This window comes from Pectinophora gossypiella, chromosome 28 (assembly GCF_024362695.1).
Source record: "Pectinophora gossypiella chromosome 28, ilPecGoss1.1, whole genome shotgun sequence".
Classification (NCBI taxonomy): Eukaryota; Metazoa; Arthropoda; class Insecta; order Lepidoptera; family Gelechiidae; genus Pectinophora; species Pectinophora gossypiella.
Window position 1 is genome coordinate 6,729,123 of NC_065431.1, and position 19,706 is coordinate 6,748,828.

Here is a 19,706-nt window from a genome sequence, read left to right on the forward strand (position 1 = left end):
AATACGTGCCGTTTTGCTAGGACGCCTGCCGGGACTGTGCTTTTGTCGGGGCTCGCCGCTAGAACGTATGTCTAACATTCTACACTGCATGCTGCATGCCATCCTCGACACATATTATGAAAAAAAAAAGAACACAGAAGTACCACAGATTACAAAACATAATGTAATCATCGTGTAATAAACACACCAAAAGAAAAAATGAAATGAAATTTTGACAAGTTTATTATATGGTACCAAATGTATTTAGTAGTTTTATGATCTGTGGGTCTTGTCATATATATGTCACCGTAAAATTGTAAATAACGTTAGATTATAATCTATCGATTTGAATCTCGCGAGATTGTGAACTGTCGAATAATTATGAATCGTATCATATTGCTTACAATTTAACGTATTATTTTTCGGTAGATTATAATTTATCGAAGTGAAACCGTCAAATTGTGATACGAAACGCACCTCGCGTGCTATACCATAGAGTTACAAAACTATTAGAGTGAGCATAATGTTAATTTGGGATTCTCTTAAAATGCATAAATGTTTTTGTCATAATTTTAATTATCATAATCCTTTTTGCATAATGTTTTTTAGCATAATAGTTTTATTTTCCCATAATAACATCTAGGTATACTGGTTTGTTAGGTATAACTTATTTTTGGGATTAATAAATAGATATCCATAATTCTTTTTTAGAATAATAGTGTTTTGTCATAATTTTTACAAGGCATAACAGTAGGTTAGGGTGCGGCGGGGGTGGCCCTTGGGCCACCCCTATGCCGCCAGCATGTTTATCTTACACACGAAAAGTATACTGAATGATACGTTTCAGATTTTTTAATTTTGATACATTTTTTCTTACCATGTGATGTCAGAATTATTGATTACTTACTAAATAATTAATAAATACGTACTTGATTTCACAATCTTGAAGAGCATTTATTTTATTTGACTGACACCTGTGTTTTATTCCTAACTCTATGGACACAGAACGGTCTACTGTAAGGCCGACCAATCAGGGACAGCCGTCGGACAGTTGACAATTTGACAATTGTAAGATTGTGATTTAACAGTTTTACTTCGGTAGATTATAATCTGACGAATAATAATACGTTAAATTGTAAGCAGTATATTACGTTTCACAATTTTTCGACAGTTCACAATATCGCGAGATAGATTATAATCTAACGTTATTTACAATTTTACGGTGACATATACATTAAATTTTATCTTACTGGGCCCCGTGCTGGGCGCCAATATTGTATCAATCAATAATACTTTATTGCACAACAACATATATAAAGGACATAAACATACGAATAAAACAAGCACAATAGGCGGCCTTATTGCTAAACAGCAATATAAATATAATATATATTGTATGTAAATGTTTATCGCACGTTAAGAAAGAAAAATATCAATTCACAATAAACATTTCAGCTAATTATATTTAAATAAAAATCACATGTTGTGAACGTCACTGCTGGCATAAATTCACTATTAGGATCGAACCACATCTGTCAGCGCGCTACGACGCGTGCCTACGTTCATCACGCTATCGTCTCGTGGATTCTGCCGCGCGTTCTCTCTCGTTCTAGCAAATGACGGTTCTTAGTAACAAAAAAGGATAGAAGTAGGGAAGTGCGAAGAGGTTGACAAATGTGGTTTGACCCTTTAAGCCGATCACACTTCGGGCGCGCTTTTTGTATTAACCATGTAAATATATAACTAGACATTACCATATCATTAATTGATTACTAATTACTGGTCGATGGTGGAATTTAATAATCATTTGAAGCATGCTTCGTTTCTTTTTTTACAACTGGAGGTAACACTGACAAAGCAGTAAAAATATGGTCTTTAAATTCGCTTATGGGTAACAAGAAACATAGTTATTTAATGCGGTTTAAAAATACTGCCACTGAAGTGCTGGATAGAAGACATGGGTTTATAAATAAGCTCCCTGTACAGAGCCTTGACTATGCGGTATGACGAGTGCGGTTATAGATCTCGCCACATTTCCGGCGTGACGGCACAGAAATGTAGGACAGACGTCACACTGCGGGCGCTTCCCGTCACGCTGACCGGAACTGTGGCAAGAGTTAAACCTCGTTAATTTCATATTGATAGATAAATAAAATCTCACGAAGCTAAGTTTTCTTGTTTTGAGTGTTCCCTCCAGTATAGTAGCAATAACCGTATCTGTACTCGTGTTATTTGCGCCAGTAGCGACACGGAGAGCGCGGTAGGCGGCGGCGGGCGGGCGGACCGCGCGGCTGGGCGGCTGGCCGCGCTTGGGGCGCGGGTGCGCGCCGCACTGCCGCGCGGCCGGGACAAGGTGCAGGCGGCTGAGAGGGCTGACGAGGATAAGGTGAGGGACTTGAACATTATGAAAACCTGCACTTGTTACTCTTAGGTCGGTTGCACTTTTGACTCGTACGAACAGGTACAGTACTAAGTGCTATGGGAGCGCGGTCACAGAGTCGGTGGAGTGCCATCTGGTCCTCGTATACCAGTACTCGTACATATATAAACTCGTATCCAAGGTGCGACCGACATTAGCCGACATGGTCCCTGTTTAATAACCTTGCTGTTCATTGCATCACCACTAAGAAGCTACAAAATATTTCCGATTAAGACACGCACGCACTACGCAATGCACTTACATTAAAACGTAAGCGATTGTACTTTACACTTGGTCTACTTTTATGCCGTATTTGTGTACAGATTTTTTATGTGGCAGTCAATCTTCAAGATCACCTGATTGTCCGAAAGTAAGACGATCCATGCTTCGGAAGGCGCGTTAAGCCGTTGGTCCCGGTTACTACTTACTGATGCAAGTACGTAGTCGTCACATGAGTCATGTCAGCGGCTCAATAGTAACCCTGACACCAGGGTTGATGAGGTTGATATTCCACCTTGAAGACTCTTCAAGATATTTTTTCATCCCTCACCGTACATTTTAGTTATCATCTGACTACACGATGCAAATCCACACACATATTTTTTATTAAGTAACTCATTTTTCTCATTCTAGCCCGCAGACGAGAAGAAAGGCGTAGTATACGCAGAGCTGGCGCTAGGCGAAGCTCCCGCGGGGGACAAGCCTCCGCCCCCGGCCACGGAGTACGCGGAGATCGTGTACACGGAGGGACAGAAGGAGACCAAGGAGTAACCAGGTCACGAATAAGTTAGGTTATGTTGCAAAATGGCGGTCGAAACAAAATGGCGGGCTTTTGAATTTGAGGTTATGTCAGGTGCTTTTTTTTTCGTGTTGAAAGTTAGGGTGCGTTTTTTGTAATATGCGTTTTGGTGTCTAGCAATGATAGCAAGATAACAATGAAATAGGAAAGGTTTTCGGCATCATTAAACATTTTTGCCTACTTTTTAAGACAAATGGTAGCTATTTTTGTGATTTAAAAATCCTGGCAGGACTTTTTATGCATTTACATTTAACAAAATTATACATTAATAAATACAATATTTTAGAGGCCTTCAATTAAATAAAGTGTTTAAGGATTAAAATTACTTACTTACATATAATGATTGAATCATAATCATGAAGCATACTACGATATTACAGAGTATTTATTAAGTAGGTATTTATACAATAAAGTAAAACAAGTTTATATCAACAAAAATATACTTACAAAATTCTTATTGTGCCTTTGTAACAGAGAAAAATGCAATTATAGCATATAGTGGGTAGCTTTCATAATATCAAATCTAACTTAATACAATGATAGGTATTTTAAGTGTGAAGCTTTGAACAATCACTTTAGGGTGGATTTTTATTTTTGTCTTGCAAATCGTAATCAGCTTATAATACAGCACTGCTGGGCGCAGACTGCACTGAATCAATTGGGATATGGAGCATACTCCAGGTTTAAGTACTGGATTGATGTTAAATAGAACATAAGTACACACATAAATTCAAGCATATTTCTGCAACAATGATAGGTTGTAATATGGAATTCCATAGACAAAAAAAGAAAAATAGAACAAAAATAGAAAGGAAAAACATCAAGAAATAAATAAAATTAATAGAAAATTGCAACATGTAAAATAAAAATTCACCTTAAATAGACTATAAATGGAAAATACGCCTAACTTATAAGATTTCTGGCCTATTATTGACGCTGGCAAACTATGCATTTAATTATAAACATCACAAAATAATTGTAATATTATAACGACGAGTGTTATTGGTGTCCACCGAGAGCTTTTGAATTATTTATATTATTAATATAAAATTGTCCGGAAGGCGTTATGAGAATGGGAATTGGAACTGTTTGAACTTTGCTCGGTTGAGTATAGCTTGGTTAATTTGACAGCTGTCAGTAAAATATATTTTTAACACAGGCTCTGCACGACAACAGTGCCGCGCGCGGCGCAAATTATATCGAGGGTTTCCAAACGCCGCAGCAAATGCTATCTACGTGCATAGACGGCGTACGGCTATTGGTCGAAACCCTCGATATAAATCGCGCCACGTGCGGCATATTTCTGCGCACGAGGCTGTTAGTAAAAAGCAACTGATTTGATTAAATGGAAATTAATCTATTCATTGATATAAGTACTGAATACAATTTGTGTGTTGGTAACCAACATCTCTGTTCTATCAATTTCATAAAGCTATATTTAGCCGAGTCTAAAATTAGAGCTTATTATAAGCGAGGATAAGAGAAAAGACATGTTTATGACGTCCATATGCCCGGCTAAGTAGGGAGTATCACCTAAGAATAAAACAGAGAACCAATTTGTCTCTTTTTTGTGCAAATTATGTCTTCAAAGTCCCAAAAAAGGAAAATAATCTCATTTAATTTGTAATGTTAAGTAAATGTTCTAATTGTGTGCTTTTAATATTATAGTTATAGTAACACTTGTATTTTAAGATGTTCACTCGAGTTATCCTCAGCTGAGGTATTTAAAGTTAACATTTTCGTCCTCGACTTGAGGACTTTACTGGAGTCGAGCATATCATACTGCCAACATAATAATACGAAAATGATGACTTCATGTCTTAACACGTTAACAGTCCCCATACAAGCGTTTCAAAACATGCCATATGTCCAAATGAGATATTATATTTTTTGGCTTTCGTTTGTTATTCAATGTGACATGTTTTTGACTTTTTCTATTTATAAGGTCTTTGGCTACAAGTCCTTTATGAAAATATCAACTTTTACGAGTCCGTGATTTGACAGCCCATAAAGCTGCACTGGTCTCGTGTACCTCATAGGGTACACGAACTCGGCGGAACCGCTCCCCGTGTGCCACATACGGTACACCGGACTGTTAACGTGTTAAGGCGCCGTATAAGGATACCTATTTTGAGGCGAGTTCGAGGAAGACCTCGAGGTCGCCTCAACTGGGGACGGAGTAAAGGACGGTTGGAGTTAACATCTTAGAATACGGGTGTAAGTGTATAGATAACGTAATTTATACTTAATTCTCACTGCCGCGCCTGCGCAGTCCTATTCTGTTTTATGTACAAAATGTACAACATAATTGATTATTGGACTTATATGACGTGGAAAATGTCGTCGCAGGCTAATTTGAGACGTACCTTTCGCCCGTATCAGGGTGGGCAGCTACAAGTTTCTACAATACAAGTTGGAAATACACTAGATATTCAATATCTAAGTTGATTAATGACTATTTTTGTGGTTATAACACATGAACAGCCTATATATCGGAGGGGTATGGAGCTTACTCCACCACGCAGCTCCACTGCGGGGTGGTGGAGGTGTATGACCGACTTAATGTGCCTTCCGAAGTTTTAGAATCTTACTTTTTCGGAGAACCAGAATTATTTTTTATTTAGAAATAATTTACTGTGTGATGTTTTCCACGCGTATAATAATTTATGAACTATCGTTATAATCTCTATAAACACAACGTATTTTAATATTAAGTTGATGCAGGGTCTGTAACTGTGGAGGCTTTATGGCGCAGAAAGTTCTGGAAATAATGTACACACAGCAGAAATAACTTCTGGGGTGGCTCTAGGCAACACTTCATGTAGTGCCTCTCCATTACTGGACGTTGGCGATCAGCTCATGGAATTCAGGATTCCACAACCCCGCCGGCGTTGTCGACGATTTCCCTCATTCAGCGCTTATCGCTATCGGCCCACTAGGGTCGATTCTTTCAAACAATCCTTTCAGACGACGCCCGGAGCGGCGTACTGGGAATCCTCAGGCATGTTGTCTTAAATTTTGTACCGGGTGAGAGCCCTCAGCGCTCCCCATTTGCCCGGCCAAGTAGTTATTTCTGTCTAAGGAAAATCTACGTCAAAAAAATAAAATGATCAACTGTCGCCACATTAGACAACACAAAAATATAAATTAATTTGTCAACACCGGGAATCGAATCCGGGACCGTGACTAATCATTACATACCTTTAGAAAAATCTCAAGGAACAAGTTTGATATTTATTTAAGAAAATGAAGTGGTTTTTTGCCGTACACATAACTTTAATATGTATACATAAACTCACGCCTATTCCCCACCGGGGTAAGCAGAGACTACCGATGTTTTTTTGTCGTATTTATATTATTTCCTGTAACAAATGTATAAAGTATCCATTAATTAATTATTCGCTATAAATATATTAAATCAAGTGTAAGGTACAAATGTTTGTTATAAGTAAACGTGTTACGCTAAGACGAATTGGGAGTTGGCAGACTCATCGACAAGAGTTCCATACATACATAAACACACGCCCGTGATCCCTATAGGGGTGGGCAGGGCTAGAAGTAATCAGAAGACTTGCACTTTTAATACGAAGTCCTAAGATGGATATGATGAACCGTATGATCCATCGTGTTAAGACTCGATCCCTCTGTAGGTTTTATACATGCCTACCTACATACATACATAAGATTACGCCCATTTCCCGCTGGGGTAGGCAGAGCCCACGGGATTCCTCTATCTACGATCCTGACACACGCTCGCTTCTTCCACTCTCATCAAAGACTTCACCCACGCTCGCCGGTTTAGAGTACCGGGTGTCATGGTCATAATATGCTATTTTGTCGTCTATCAAAGACCCAATAGCCGAATAACTGTCGGTAAGTGTGCACGCTCCCTTACCTAGTATCCGTCCATAGAGTTTTTATTATAATTTACATATTTTTAAGTTTTTTTTTTACATTTTTTTTTAAACTGCAGACGATTCTGTTACCATGTACGTGGATGCTACTTGATTGTAAGTTTGATATTATATTATATTGATAATTAATTATACGGTGGTGTGTTCTGAGTAAATTGAGGTTAGGTTCGACCAGTTACTGTATTTGAAAACATAAAAATATCCACCGATTGAGAACCTTTCGGTCGCTTTTGAAGCCGGTCGAAAAGCATTTTGTCTTAATTTTTTGTACAACGTGAGATCCCTGCGCTCCCCATTTGTCCGGCCAAGTAGTTAATGCCATATGCGGCAAAACTACACTAGGTCACGTCAATACAAGCAAAAATAATTACACGTAATATTGGTGCTAATTCTGTCATACACACAATCATTCTTATTATAGTTTGACAGCTGTAAAACTAGTGAACTGTCCGTTATAGAACTGTCAAATCAGTTTAAATAAGTCGCACTCAATATTTTAGTGAGATAAAAAGCTTTTCGAAAAACCATACTAGGTATCTAGTGATGTACATAAATCATCAACGTTCTTATTCCACGAGGGTTAAAAAGGCCGCATTGAATCAATTCATGTAAAAAAAGCAATATTGCTATTTGACATTTCTTTTATATGCGCAAATGTCAAATCGCATTGCATTTTTAGACCCCCAGATTTACTCAGAAAACAACACCGTAGGAAGTATTTTATACGTCTATACGTTTTTTTATACAAATATTAATGTAGTTAGAGCTATGCGGTGCTTGGAACCACGCACATAGACTGTATATCTTATATTATACTTGAGTATATTCTTATACTATTGGTGCCAGTTCGGGCAATCGCCAACTTAATTATGTGACAGGACTGAAACTAGCTTTATCTCCTTCGTGCACTTATTGTAAGTGAAGGACAGCACTAGTTTAATCATCATCACCAGCCCATTAACGTCCCCACTGCTGGGGCACGGGCCTTCCCTATGGATGGATAGGTAGATCGGGCCTTAAACCACCACGCGGGCCCAGTGCGGATTGGTGGTTATCAACGACTGCTAATGCAGCCGGGACCAACGGCTTAACGTGCCTTCCGAAGTACGGAGGAGCTCGATGTGAAATCTTTTTTTTTTGAGGTCACCCATCCTATGACCGGCCTTTGCGAAAGTTGCTTAACTTCAACAATCGCAGACCGAGCGCGTTTACCGCTGCGCCACCGAGCTCCTAGTTTAATAGCTGTCATATTAATAATGTTTTTGTGTCCGCCCGAACAGGCGCCATTACTTATTTTTGTGATTTTATGTTTGTTTTGAGCCTTAGATCCTGTAGGACATGTGTGAACGTATACATACTTACACATACATAGATTCTTATATTACCCGTAATCTTTTGGGGTGAACGTTTCTATAAATTTTAGGTCCAAAGTAAAATCACAAAACGGTGCATATTAAAAAATATATAAGTTATTTAAAACTTCAAAGCTTAGTTTAAGCTCACAAAATGAATTTTAGTTTGGCAAAAAAAGCAGTAGAAAATTGCTACTCTAGTAACTATTTTCAGCTCTGGTAACATTTCTCAGAAATTCTAAACATGGAAGTTGAATTTTATTATGTACGAACGAATATGATTGGTTAATATCAGTATTGCCATTTACAAAAACCAAAATAGTGTTGCCAATAATAGAAATCCATTATCTACTATTGTTTTGCCCAACTGATCAAGTCATTTTCGCGTTATATTATTGTATAACTTATAAATGCATATTTATATGTGTTCTGCGCAACCTCTAAGTGTGTCAGTAACCTGTAGTTGGTACTTACTTCTCTGTCTGTATCGTTTCAAGTAAAATAAATCTTGGTGTCATTTGTATAAGTGTGTTTTTATTTTGGAATTATAATCATATGGGTACAATCATAAAAGGTAAATAGCATCTTTCATCATTTATATCATTTACACACAGACGATGTGTCGTCTGCAGGGCTAAGCAACGTGATAAAATCATCGATCGATTAAATAAATTTGTCGAAACCGATAAGTTTGTGTTTTCCCTAACACGTGGCAAGTAATTTTGTTCGTATTTTGATAGCACCAATCGACAAAACGATGTAATTATATCGGCAGAATCGATAAAATGACCGTGGTAAAATTTTGTCACGTTAAGGATGTTAGCCCTACTGCTTGACTGTCGGCTGCTCAGACTATCGACGTCGCCGTAAATACATGTGTACCTATGTAATTCTATAACAAATATAATCCATGTATAAAACATGACTTAGTATCACGCTTGCATCCCCGATGGGGTAGGTAGAGGTTTATTTACAAATATAAATAAATAGGAAGTGAAGTGAGATTTGCTAATAGGTAATACTTATGACATTGTGGTGCTCGTGCCTGGCAGCATAGATTGAAATATAACCACATCTTTTAAAAGTAAAATAAATTGGGATATGTATTATATTTTTTAAATATTATTTAACTCTTAATTCGAGAATATAACAGACTACACCCAATAACTTAATCACATAGAGCTATGCCTACATGATAATATCATACTGTACAATATTCTTTATTTTACTAAAATATGAAACATAGAATTATACATTTTCAAAACAATAAATAACTTATACACATTGGTCTATGCTATTACATTTGGCTTTTTACATCTTTAACTATTTGTGTATCCGAACACAACTCACACATTCAAGTTTCATATATATAGCTTAATTTAAGTTGATCTGTAATTTTTTTTAAGTTTAAGATACTCAATTTTGTTATTTTCATGTTTAAGTTCCACTTTTCGGCCAATGGTCTTGTAACCAAAGCCGCAATAAATAAAAAAAAACAAGTTTCAAAAAAAGAACAAAATTCGAACTTGACAGTTCCATAACTGAAATATAAATTAATAAAAGTTAACTTCTAAATAAATACAGCCGTAAAGCTATTTCACAACATTATCTTTTTCTATTTAACTTATTTACGAATTTTAAACAAGAACAATAAGTTCGATTATTTACCGCGTTTTTCCAAGACATCTCATACAAAATCTTTAGTCATTTCTTATTTTGATGTTTAATAAAAAGTAAATAATTTGACTAGTTCTAAAGTACCCTCATTTTAGACAGTACAAAAATTAAACTACGTAGTTATAAATGGCGACCCTTGTCATTACACCCAAGCAGAATACATCTTTGACCCGTTATTATTACAGAAGCAATATAGATAGCAACATAATCCTACACCATAATAATATCTGATCCAAATATCAAGTGACAATTATTTTTATATAGGTATGCATTTCCAACATAAGTGAATTATTTTACTTACCGGGAAGGCTTATTTCATATATTACAATGTAAGTAAGCAAATAAATTGCCTTTTTCATTTCATTTTTTTCATGCATCATCTGTCATTACATATTTTTGAATTTTTGTAAACCCGAACAATGAGAAAATGAATAACCCGGGCCAATCAAAAAGGCATTTCGCTGATATGCAACCCGTTTGACATGTAATGTCAATTTAATTCTGTCGGGTTATACACCAATATAGAATTTTGAGACGATTGTTTAAATTTCTGCCTAAAATTGGCGTGTTACATAAATTTTTTGCCTATCGGGTAATCACCCGTCCCTTTTCTTTTCGGCGGATAAGAAAAAGACAGGTATAACTTAAAAATATACGGGGTGTACTGGGATCAAGGCCATTATAATATAAACTGCTAAAAAATGTGTTACTTGTGCTATGTAAGGACAGTGCAGTTCCATGCTGGAGTACTTGTCTTCAAACTAAGGTAAGGTAATCCTCTTCCATACATATATGACGGACCCAACTAGTTGGCCACCTAGTTCCGTCCACGTGCAACAGATGGCGCCACCATTCAATAATGCAGTCCTGAAACGCGCTATCGAAGTTTACACAGCGCGACGCATATATACAACATCCAACATAATATCGATCAGATAATGAAAAAATTACCGAATTAAAAGATGGGGTCACGATCTGGACGTCCGGGTTCGACTCCCAATGGGAACATTGTCGGCTAGGACATTGCAGGCTGAATCACCTGATTGTCCGAAAACGTAACATGATTCCGTGCTTCGGAGGGCACGTTTAAGCCGTTTCTCCGGCCGGGGTTACTAGCCTAAAACACTACCACCACCTAACGTAACTCCATACTCCGGTTGATTGAGGGGAGACCTGTGCCTAGCAGTGCGACGTATATAGTTTAAGTTCTAAGTCACAACACATCTTCATCTTCACTACTTTCTTCACTGCAAGTTCCTTCTTTCAGCATAACCAACTCGGGCTGCATCACTATTTCTTCCTTCACTCCGGCCGTGAGGTCCTCGGGCACTATGTACTCCACGGCCTCCTCGGGCTTATTGCTGGCGTCCCAGGCCTTATTGGCGAGCGCGGCGTCCGTCTCCGAGGACATGAACTCCACGTTTGGATGCTTCTTGGCGTAATGCCTCTGTATGTTCTGCTTGTGGGAGTAGCTCTTGGGGCAGATGTCACACTTGAAGGGCTTGTTGTCCTCCCAGTGCACCCTCATGTGGTATTTCAAGCGGCTCTCCCTCGGGAACTGTTTGTTGCACGTGTTGCACGTGAGGTGCTTCACCTTGTTGTGGTTCAGCGCGTGCCGCTGCATGTTGTGCTTGTGGGAGAACCTCTTCAAGCAGATCGGACACTCGTACGGTTGCTCCTGGCGGAACAAAAGTATATTATAATACGGTATTTGACTGGGTCAAAGATAAATTCATCATCATCACCAGCCCATTAACGTCCCTACTGCTGGGGCACGGGCCTTCCCTATGGATGGATAGGGAGAACGGGCCTTAAACCACCACGCGGGCCCAGTGCGGATTGGTGGTTATTAACGACTGCTAATGCAGCCGGGACCAACGGCTTAACGTGCCTTCCGAAGCTCGGAGGAACTCGAGATGAAAACTTTTTTTTTGTGGCCACCCATCCTATGACCGGCCTTTGGGAAAGTTGCTTAGCTTCAACAATCGCAGACCGAGCGCGTTTACCGTAGCGCCACCGAGCTCCTCAAAGATAAATTATAAAATGCTAATCTAGAAATCTTCTTCTATCGTGTGGGTTGTGAGGTGAATTACCAACCTCATCAACCCTGGTGTCAGGGTTACTATTGAGCCGCCAAAGGCTCCTGACATGGCTCATGTAATGACTACGTACTTACATCAGTAAGTAGTAACCGGGACCAACGGCTTAACGTGCCTTTCGAAGCACGGATCGTCTTACTTTCGGGCAATCAGGTGATAGTGTCTTAACCAAACTGGGACCACAAAGTAATTTTTGTGATATGTCCCCACCGGGAATCGAACCCGGGACCTCCGGATCGTGAGTCCGACGCTCAACCACTGGACCATGGAGGCCGAATCTAGAAATAGAAGACAGTCTACGATGATCAAAAATCATTCTCATTTTACTTTCCGACTTATTTTCGATTTTTATTTATGAATTAAGTAACAATGAGTACGACGTTTGATCGCTTTTATTGATGACGTCACAGGACTGTATTCCCATACAAACTGCAAAGAAAACTTTCGTTTTAACGTTTCGTAAAAAGTATCTTATTTGACTAGGATGTCAGATTATTGAAAGTAGGTTAGATTAAATAAAGTATTCGTATTCGTGAACCAATTCGAAGCCCCGAAGATACTAATGGAGGTGTTGGTCTATCAAATTATAATTTACTAGCTTTCGCTTTTATATATGAGTATACAGGGTGTTAGTGATACCGAACCGAGTAATGAGGGGGATGATTCAGCTCATGATTCTGAATTAGTTATTATTTAACCCCCTGTAGTCATGAGCAATATCATGTGCCCACTTTAGAACCCTGTCGCACTATCATATTTGACATTTAATGAGGTTTATGGTTTAATTTGTCAGAAAAGTTAATGTGACACGGTTGCAAAGTGTATACATATTAGTACTCGTGACTGTACAGGTACTCTGTAACCATAACTGTATCCACCTTGGTGTGCGTGCGCATGTGCGCGGCCAGCATGTGCGCGTTGGCCACGCGCTTGCCGCACTCGGCGCACGCCAGCGGCCGCGCCGGCGGGGCCGCGGGGCCGTGCCCGTGGCGCACCAGTGTGCACTTGTGCTTGAACCGCATGTCGCACATCTGATAATAAAAAAAAACAAACTCACGATTCATTCTTTCAAATATATTCCTCTCAGACGACGCTTCGAGTTGAGATTTGCGCCCAACTGGCCAACGTCAGTCTTACCGGAGAGCTATCAACGCTCATTTGTCCGGCCAAGTAATTAAGGCCATTTGCGGCAAACTTACGAGAAGTCACGTCAAAAAAAAGTAGCATCGTTTCAATTTTAAATAGTATAGTTTAGTAGTATTAAACATGTATTGTTTATCCTTAGTTTCTGTTCTTTCTACTATTTTGTCATGCTGTGTACACTATTTTTTTTTTGGATTGTAGACTAGTTCTAAACCTGTTTCGAGTTATATGATATGTGTATTGTTTACAATCTGTCTGTGTACCTTTTTAATAAAATAAAATAAATACGCCGAGTGGCCAGCCATTCTGCCGCTCACGTCGTCACGCGTCGCGCTGTGCGACCTTTGTTAGCGCGTCCTAGGCCGCCTGTCAACGCCACCTGTCGCACACGGACGGAACTAGCTGGCCATGTAGCCGGGCGCTGCACGTTTTAAATTTAAAGCTCACGTGAAGCTTACTTTATGTAAAAAGCTTGTTATAAGATTAATGATTACCTAAATGATAAAAATGTCTGATATTGAATGTGTTCTTCAAGTTATTAAATAACTTGTAATGTAACATTGATGTGTTGCTGTTGCAGTTTCTTGTCATTTTTTCTAACACCATGCGAAAGGGCGTAAATTCAAAAAAGTTACATCGACCTTCAACAAGTTTATCCATGATAATTGCGTTGAATAAGTGATTCTGATTTCGTCTCACCTCACACGCGTAGGGCTTGTCCCGCTGGTGCCGCCCGGGGGGCGCCCGCAGCAGCGCCGGGCGGCGGGCCCGCGGGCCGCAGCAGCCCTGCTGGTGGCGGGACAGCGACGACGAGAACTGGAACGCCCTGCGTCAGAAGACATGTTCTGAGAGTACTGTGTCGTGTTATGATGTGAGTAAGAATTTTTAGGCTTCAGATCCATAATGGTTAGTAACAACTTACTATGTTATCAAGACACATACTGGGTACGATTGGAGAAGGTAAACCCATAATTAAAACACATAATAACGGGTTCTTACCGCGTTTAAATGGGGATATGAGACTCCCGATATTTCGACACTGTTGCAAGTGCCATGATCACGGGATGACTGATGAGATTGGAGTGGAGTAGGTAAATCCATAATTTTCTACGGGCAGACATATCTGTCTACCCTCTTTCTTTGCCGCTTGTTTATGTATTTGATAACGGAATGTTGGGTACCATCTGAACTCGCACCAAACTCTCTACGACAAACCGCACTCACTGTGTCCTCACGTTTCTTCACCACATTAGGCCGTTTCAATCTTTTTACAACACCTACTACTGGATTCCACATGGTCGATAATTTGAACCCGTCTTCCCTGTCGAAATATCGGGAGTCTCATATCCCCATTTAAACGCGGTAAGAACCCGTTATTATGTGTTTTAATTATGATAATAACCGCGTAAACTTAGAACAAGGTAAACCCAGCTCAGCCGATAGTGGCGGGCGGAGAGTTGCCGTCCTATACGTAGTAGTAGAGGAGCTCGGCGGCGCAGCGGTAAACGCGCTCGATCTGCGATTGTTGAAGTTAAGTAACTTTCGCAAAGGCCGGTCATAGGATGGGTGACCACAAAAAAAAAGAAGTTTTCGTCTCGAGCTCCTCCGTGCTTCGGAAGGCACGTTAAGCCGTTGGTCCCGCATTAGCATTCGTTAATAACCATCAATCCGCACTGGTCCCGCGTGGTGGTTTAAGGCCCGATCTCCCTATCCATCCATAGGGAAGGCCCGTGCCCCAGCAGTGGGGACGTTAATGGGCTGGTGATGATGACGTAGTATTATTCTTTGTATGGTCAGGTTATATATCAATCAAGTATGTACCTCTGACTACCCCAATGGGGGTACAGTCATGCGCGTATGTATGTTATGTCGTGCCGTACTTGCCGCACTGCTGGCACGGGTAGCGGCCGGGCCGGTGCTGGCGGCACGGCCGCTGCAGCCCGCACTGCGCGCACGCGGGGGCCGCGCCGGGGGCCGCGGGGGCCACGGGGGCGGGGGCCACATCGGGGGCCGCGGCCGGCGGGGGCTCTGCAACCAGCCCGCAGCGGCGCGTGTCAACACAAACATTGCATTCCTATTACAGACAAAATTATAAGCATCAAGTAGTTTGGGGGGTAATTTAACAATTTACTGTACACAGGATAACACAGAAACACAATATGACACCAAGAAGAGAGAATATCCAATTCTATTATTTTATAATATTTATCAGAAACCATTTATTCAACGTAATTATCATGGATAAACTTATTGAAAGTCAATGTAACATTTTTGAATTTACGTCATTTCGCAAGGTGTTATGGCTGAGGAGAAGAAATGACAAGAAACTGCAACAGCAACACATCTTTTAAATCAATGAGGGTACATTACAAGTTATTTAATAACTAGAGCAACACATTAAATACCAGACATTTTTATTATCTAGACAGTCATTTATTGTCCTAACGACATTTTCCTAATATTCCATTGTCCTGCATAATCGTATTTGGTCCTACTTACTGAAAATGAATCTTAAATTAAAATAAAATAAAAATAACAAAATAATAATAATAATAAATAAAATAAAAAATAAAATAAATAATTATATTATTATTATTAAATAAATAATAATAAATAATTATTTGTATGTCGCGTACGGGGCGAGCGGAATTTTTAAACGTCAGTTTTTTTTACAAAAAAAGCTGTTTCTTTCTCCGTCTATAGTTCTTTGATTTCTCTGATATGTTTTAAATGGTTCTCCTATGTGTGTCATTATGATTTTCACCTCTGAATGATTGTGATGTATAGCTTACCACATTTGACATTGACAGGTAGAGGAGGCGAGGAGGGCGGCGGGGACTGCGGCGGAGGGGGCGGCGGGGGCGGCCACTCCCGCTCCTGGTCGAGTTCCTCCTGGAGCACCAAACACAAAGGTTTATTTATTTATTTGGTCACTCAATGGTCACGGCTATCTGCCCTCTCTCAGTTTCAAGTTTGTCCCTCGCCCGGTCTGCTGGAAGAGATTTCTACAAGAAATAGTCTGAAGCGTTTGTTTGAATGTTGTTCTGTGTATAATAAACTGTTTAATAAATAAATGGTCTGGGCAAGCACAAGGAACATAGACACAAAAAAAAGACAGTACTCGTAAGCTTATGCTTTTCATGCAGAAGTTATTTTTTAAACATTAAAAAGAACATCTCTTAATGTAGGCTGAATGATGTTTATGCCACTACCTTCACTCACTTCACTTTTTTCATCTTCACTTATCATCAGCAGGCGCTGCACGACAACCACGCCGCCCGCTGCGCGATTTATATCGAGGGCTTCGACCATTAGACACAACAAGTGCTATCTACGTGGATAGACGTCGTACTGCTATTGGTCGAAGCCCTCGATATAATACGCGCCGCACGCGTAGTGATTGTGAGACTGTGGTCTAACGCATTTTTTTATAATAAAAATCATTAATAATACATCCCTCACTAATAATAATGAAGTGAGGGTAGTTGCACATAAAACATCTTATAGTAAACAAACGTCCGCCTCGCAGTCATCGCGTGACCACTGTCGCCGCAGCGCGGATACAACATAGGGGAACGTGCATACATACATAGGATCACGGCTATGTCCCGCTGGGGTACACAGAAACCACCGAATTCTATCTACTACGATCCTGACACACCACTTTTACTATTGGGAAAGTACTCGTACTTAATTAATAAGGTAATTTTGGTTGTTTAACTTATGGCGGTGAGGGTGAGCTGCCGCGCTGCCGCCAAATGACAGTTCGTGGTACCAAACAGCGGGCTTAGCACCGTAAGCACGGGACTCTTTCTCGCCGCGACAGAGATCATCTGTCTCTTTCTGTGCAGTACTGTGAGAGAGTGACGGGTGAGTCGCGCGCTAACTAGTTGGGTCCGCCACAAACTGGTAATTAGACAACTTTTGAATAATTGTGAAGTGTTAAGTGACAGGAGATCAGCTCCTCCCCCATATAATGGTCTGTCATGGTGGAAAGGACACAATCTCTCTGTCAGTCACTTTAGCGCACAAGAGATAACCATACTTACGAGTTTAATCCACACATCGAAGGGCGAAGCCTCAGCCGCGGCAGTGGAGGACGGAGCTCCCGCGCACGGCCTGCCAAAATCCGATGTGTTATAAGCTGCCTAATATAACACAATGAGGCGAGTACACGAGTTCGAGCAACAGCGCACGACAGACCTCGACGCTAAACGTGATGAGTTGAAGGCCCGTCCCCCTGCCGCTATTCATTATAATTACCAAAACGGTGTGCTCACGTGCCCTCACTGTGCGCGGGAGTTCACTGTAAAGATAGGCTACATAAGCCATCTTCGGGCGCATCAGCGTCGTGCCGACTAGGAGTCGAAGTGGTCGCCATGGCCGAAATCGGTCGGAGAGATCAATCAATCAATCATCATAACACAATAGAGTGCAGCTATTCGTAGTTATCAATTTATACAAAACTCGATGAGCGGAACAAACATCAAGATGACCATCAATATTGGATTCAATATCAATATCAATATTGGAGTCCTAGGATGGGTTTATGGGTTTGTTAAAGAACAAGATCTGATCAAAATATATTAATTATAAACCTTACATACCGGGCCTGTAGCTTCAAAATTAAAAGGAGTCTAAACTTACCCCAATAGTATGACACATTATACTATTCCGTGCTATTCGTAAACAGTGATATTACTTTAATGGATGTAATGTAAAAAAAATATCGGAATTTTTCCTTTACTTGTGCTTTGTTATGATTCTAGATCCATGGGAAATATTGGTTTTTGTTTGTCTACAAAATGTATGAAAAGAATACAAAAAATGGCTTTTGATTCGGGTTTGTATTTAGTTAGAAGCTTGATTTTTATACAGCTTCAAGGGGATGCAGACATAAGTGTTAGATGTTAATATCAACTTAATACTTCTACCCATTCCCAAAAAAAAAGGCTTTGACTATCTTGACAGGCAGACGTACAACAAAGTAATCCTATTAGGGTTGTTTTTCCTTTTGAAATTCGGATCCCCAAATAAAAGAGCCAAAAACTGCCCAAGATGTGTCAGGCATTTCGATGGCGAGTACCAAGAGTGGCGATACATTTATTTATTTATTTACATTTCACGGCTGTACAGTGCGGAGGCGCCAATGCGCCGTGAAACTTGGGCCATCCAGTTTCCCGATCAGGGATGGGGAAAGGTTTTAAAACACTTTTCGATAGACGTATAACTTCCCGCTCTAACGCGCAACAAAAAATTTACAAGATTAAAAAAAGGTTTATCTAGTTGTAATCAAATCAAGTAAAAGTACTCTACGGAAAAAATCAAAAATTGTCAAGACTCCGTGCCCGTAGTAACTCCTCCGGTACGGTTTAACCGTGCTCCCCAGGCTGCTCATCTCCACTTCATCGGAAAATAGGCAGTGAAACGCCGGTAGTATATTAAAGCCAAGGTAATCATTTATAAGTTTCAAGCGCTCACTCGTCTTTCAAGGTGGCTAATAATGCTGCTTTTTCGTCAGGACACGACTCCATCATTCTTAAGTCGCTATTCACTCACTTTTCACGAATAACACAAACATTTAATAGAAAATATGGAAAATATTTAGTTCTACATTCAACAACAAGTTTTCCCTTTTCCGTCCCCGACGTATGTCAATTTTTTTTTTTTTTTTGTTTTGTTTTTCCCCGAAGGGTAAGGCAAAGGGAACTATGCCCATATAGCCATGTCTTACGTATTTTTTTTCTTGATGATTAATGAAATGATGAAAGGTGATGATGATGAAACCTAACAGCCTCCGTGGTCTAGTGGTTAGAGCATTAGGCTCGCGATCTGGAGGTCCGGGTTCGATTCCCGATGGGGACATTGTCGAAATCACTTTGTGAGACTGTCCTTTGTTTGGTAAGGACTTTTCAGGCTTGAATCACCTGATTGTCCGAAAAAGTAAGATGATTCCGTGTTTCGGAGGGCACGTTAAGCCGTTGGTCCCGGCTGTTAGCCGTAAAAACACCTCCACCAACCCGCAGTGAAGCAGCGTGGTGGAGTATGCTCCATACCCCCTCCGGTTGATTGAGGGGAGGCCTGTGCCCAGCAGTGGGACGTATATAGGCTGTGTATGTATGTATGTAAAGAATTCTTAATGATGAATAATGAAATGATGAAAAGTGATGACGATGAATGATGAAACCTAAGCCGCCACCGTCGGAGCAGACTCCTACTCTGAACCCTAAACGAATTAATTCAAAAGTCCGCATAAACTTTTGAGTTATGAATCGGCTTGTTGGCACGAAGAGAAAATACATAAAATATTGAATAAGTACACGT

General features: G+C 40.1%; 2 protein-coding genes and 1 non-coding gene across 6 annotated transcripts in view; 1 reads left to right on the forward strand and 2 right to left on the reverse strand.

Moving 5' to 3' along the window:
* Positions 1-8,989, forward strand: part of LOC126379202 (fasciclin-3) — a 209,217-nt gene extending 200,228 nt beyond the window's left edge. Inside the window, exons 12-14 of one of the 4 annotated variants that reach the window (XM_050027888.1) lie at positions 21-65; positions 2,221-2,365; positions 3,032-8,989. In XM_050027888.1, the coding sequence (XP_049883845.1) occupies positions 21-65; positions 2,221-2,365; positions 3,032-3,169 (328 nt within the window). In that variant the 3' untranslated portion in view covers positions 3,170-8,989. The remainder of the gene's footprint in view (positions 1-20; positions 66-2,220; positions 2,366-3,031) is intronic. The other 3 variants (XM_050027889.1, XM_050027890.1, XM_050027891.1) reach the window with 3 other exon arrangements.
* Positions 8,753-18,987, reverse strand: LOC126379092 (zinc finger protein 467-like). Its single transcript, XM_050027655.1, has 7 exons — positions 18,864-18,987; positions 17,432-17,501; positions 16,175-16,274; positions 15,263-15,410; positions 14,082-14,208; positions 13,118-13,270; positions 8,753-11,818 (listed from the first exon to the last, which is right to left on the reverse strand). The coding sequence occupies exons 1-7, from the start codon at positions 18,917-18,919 to the stop codon at positions 11,354-11,356; spliced, it is 1,119 nt and encodes a 372-aa protein (XP_049883612.1). The 5' UTR covers positions 18,920-18,987; the 3' UTR covers positions 8,753-11,353.
* Trnav-cac (transfer RNA valine (anticodon CAC)) lies at positions 12,441-12,512 on the reverse strand. Its single transcript has one exon. It is a non-coding gene; the product is annotated as a tRNA-Val (tRNA).
* Positions 18,988-19,706: the final 719 nt, after the last annotated feature.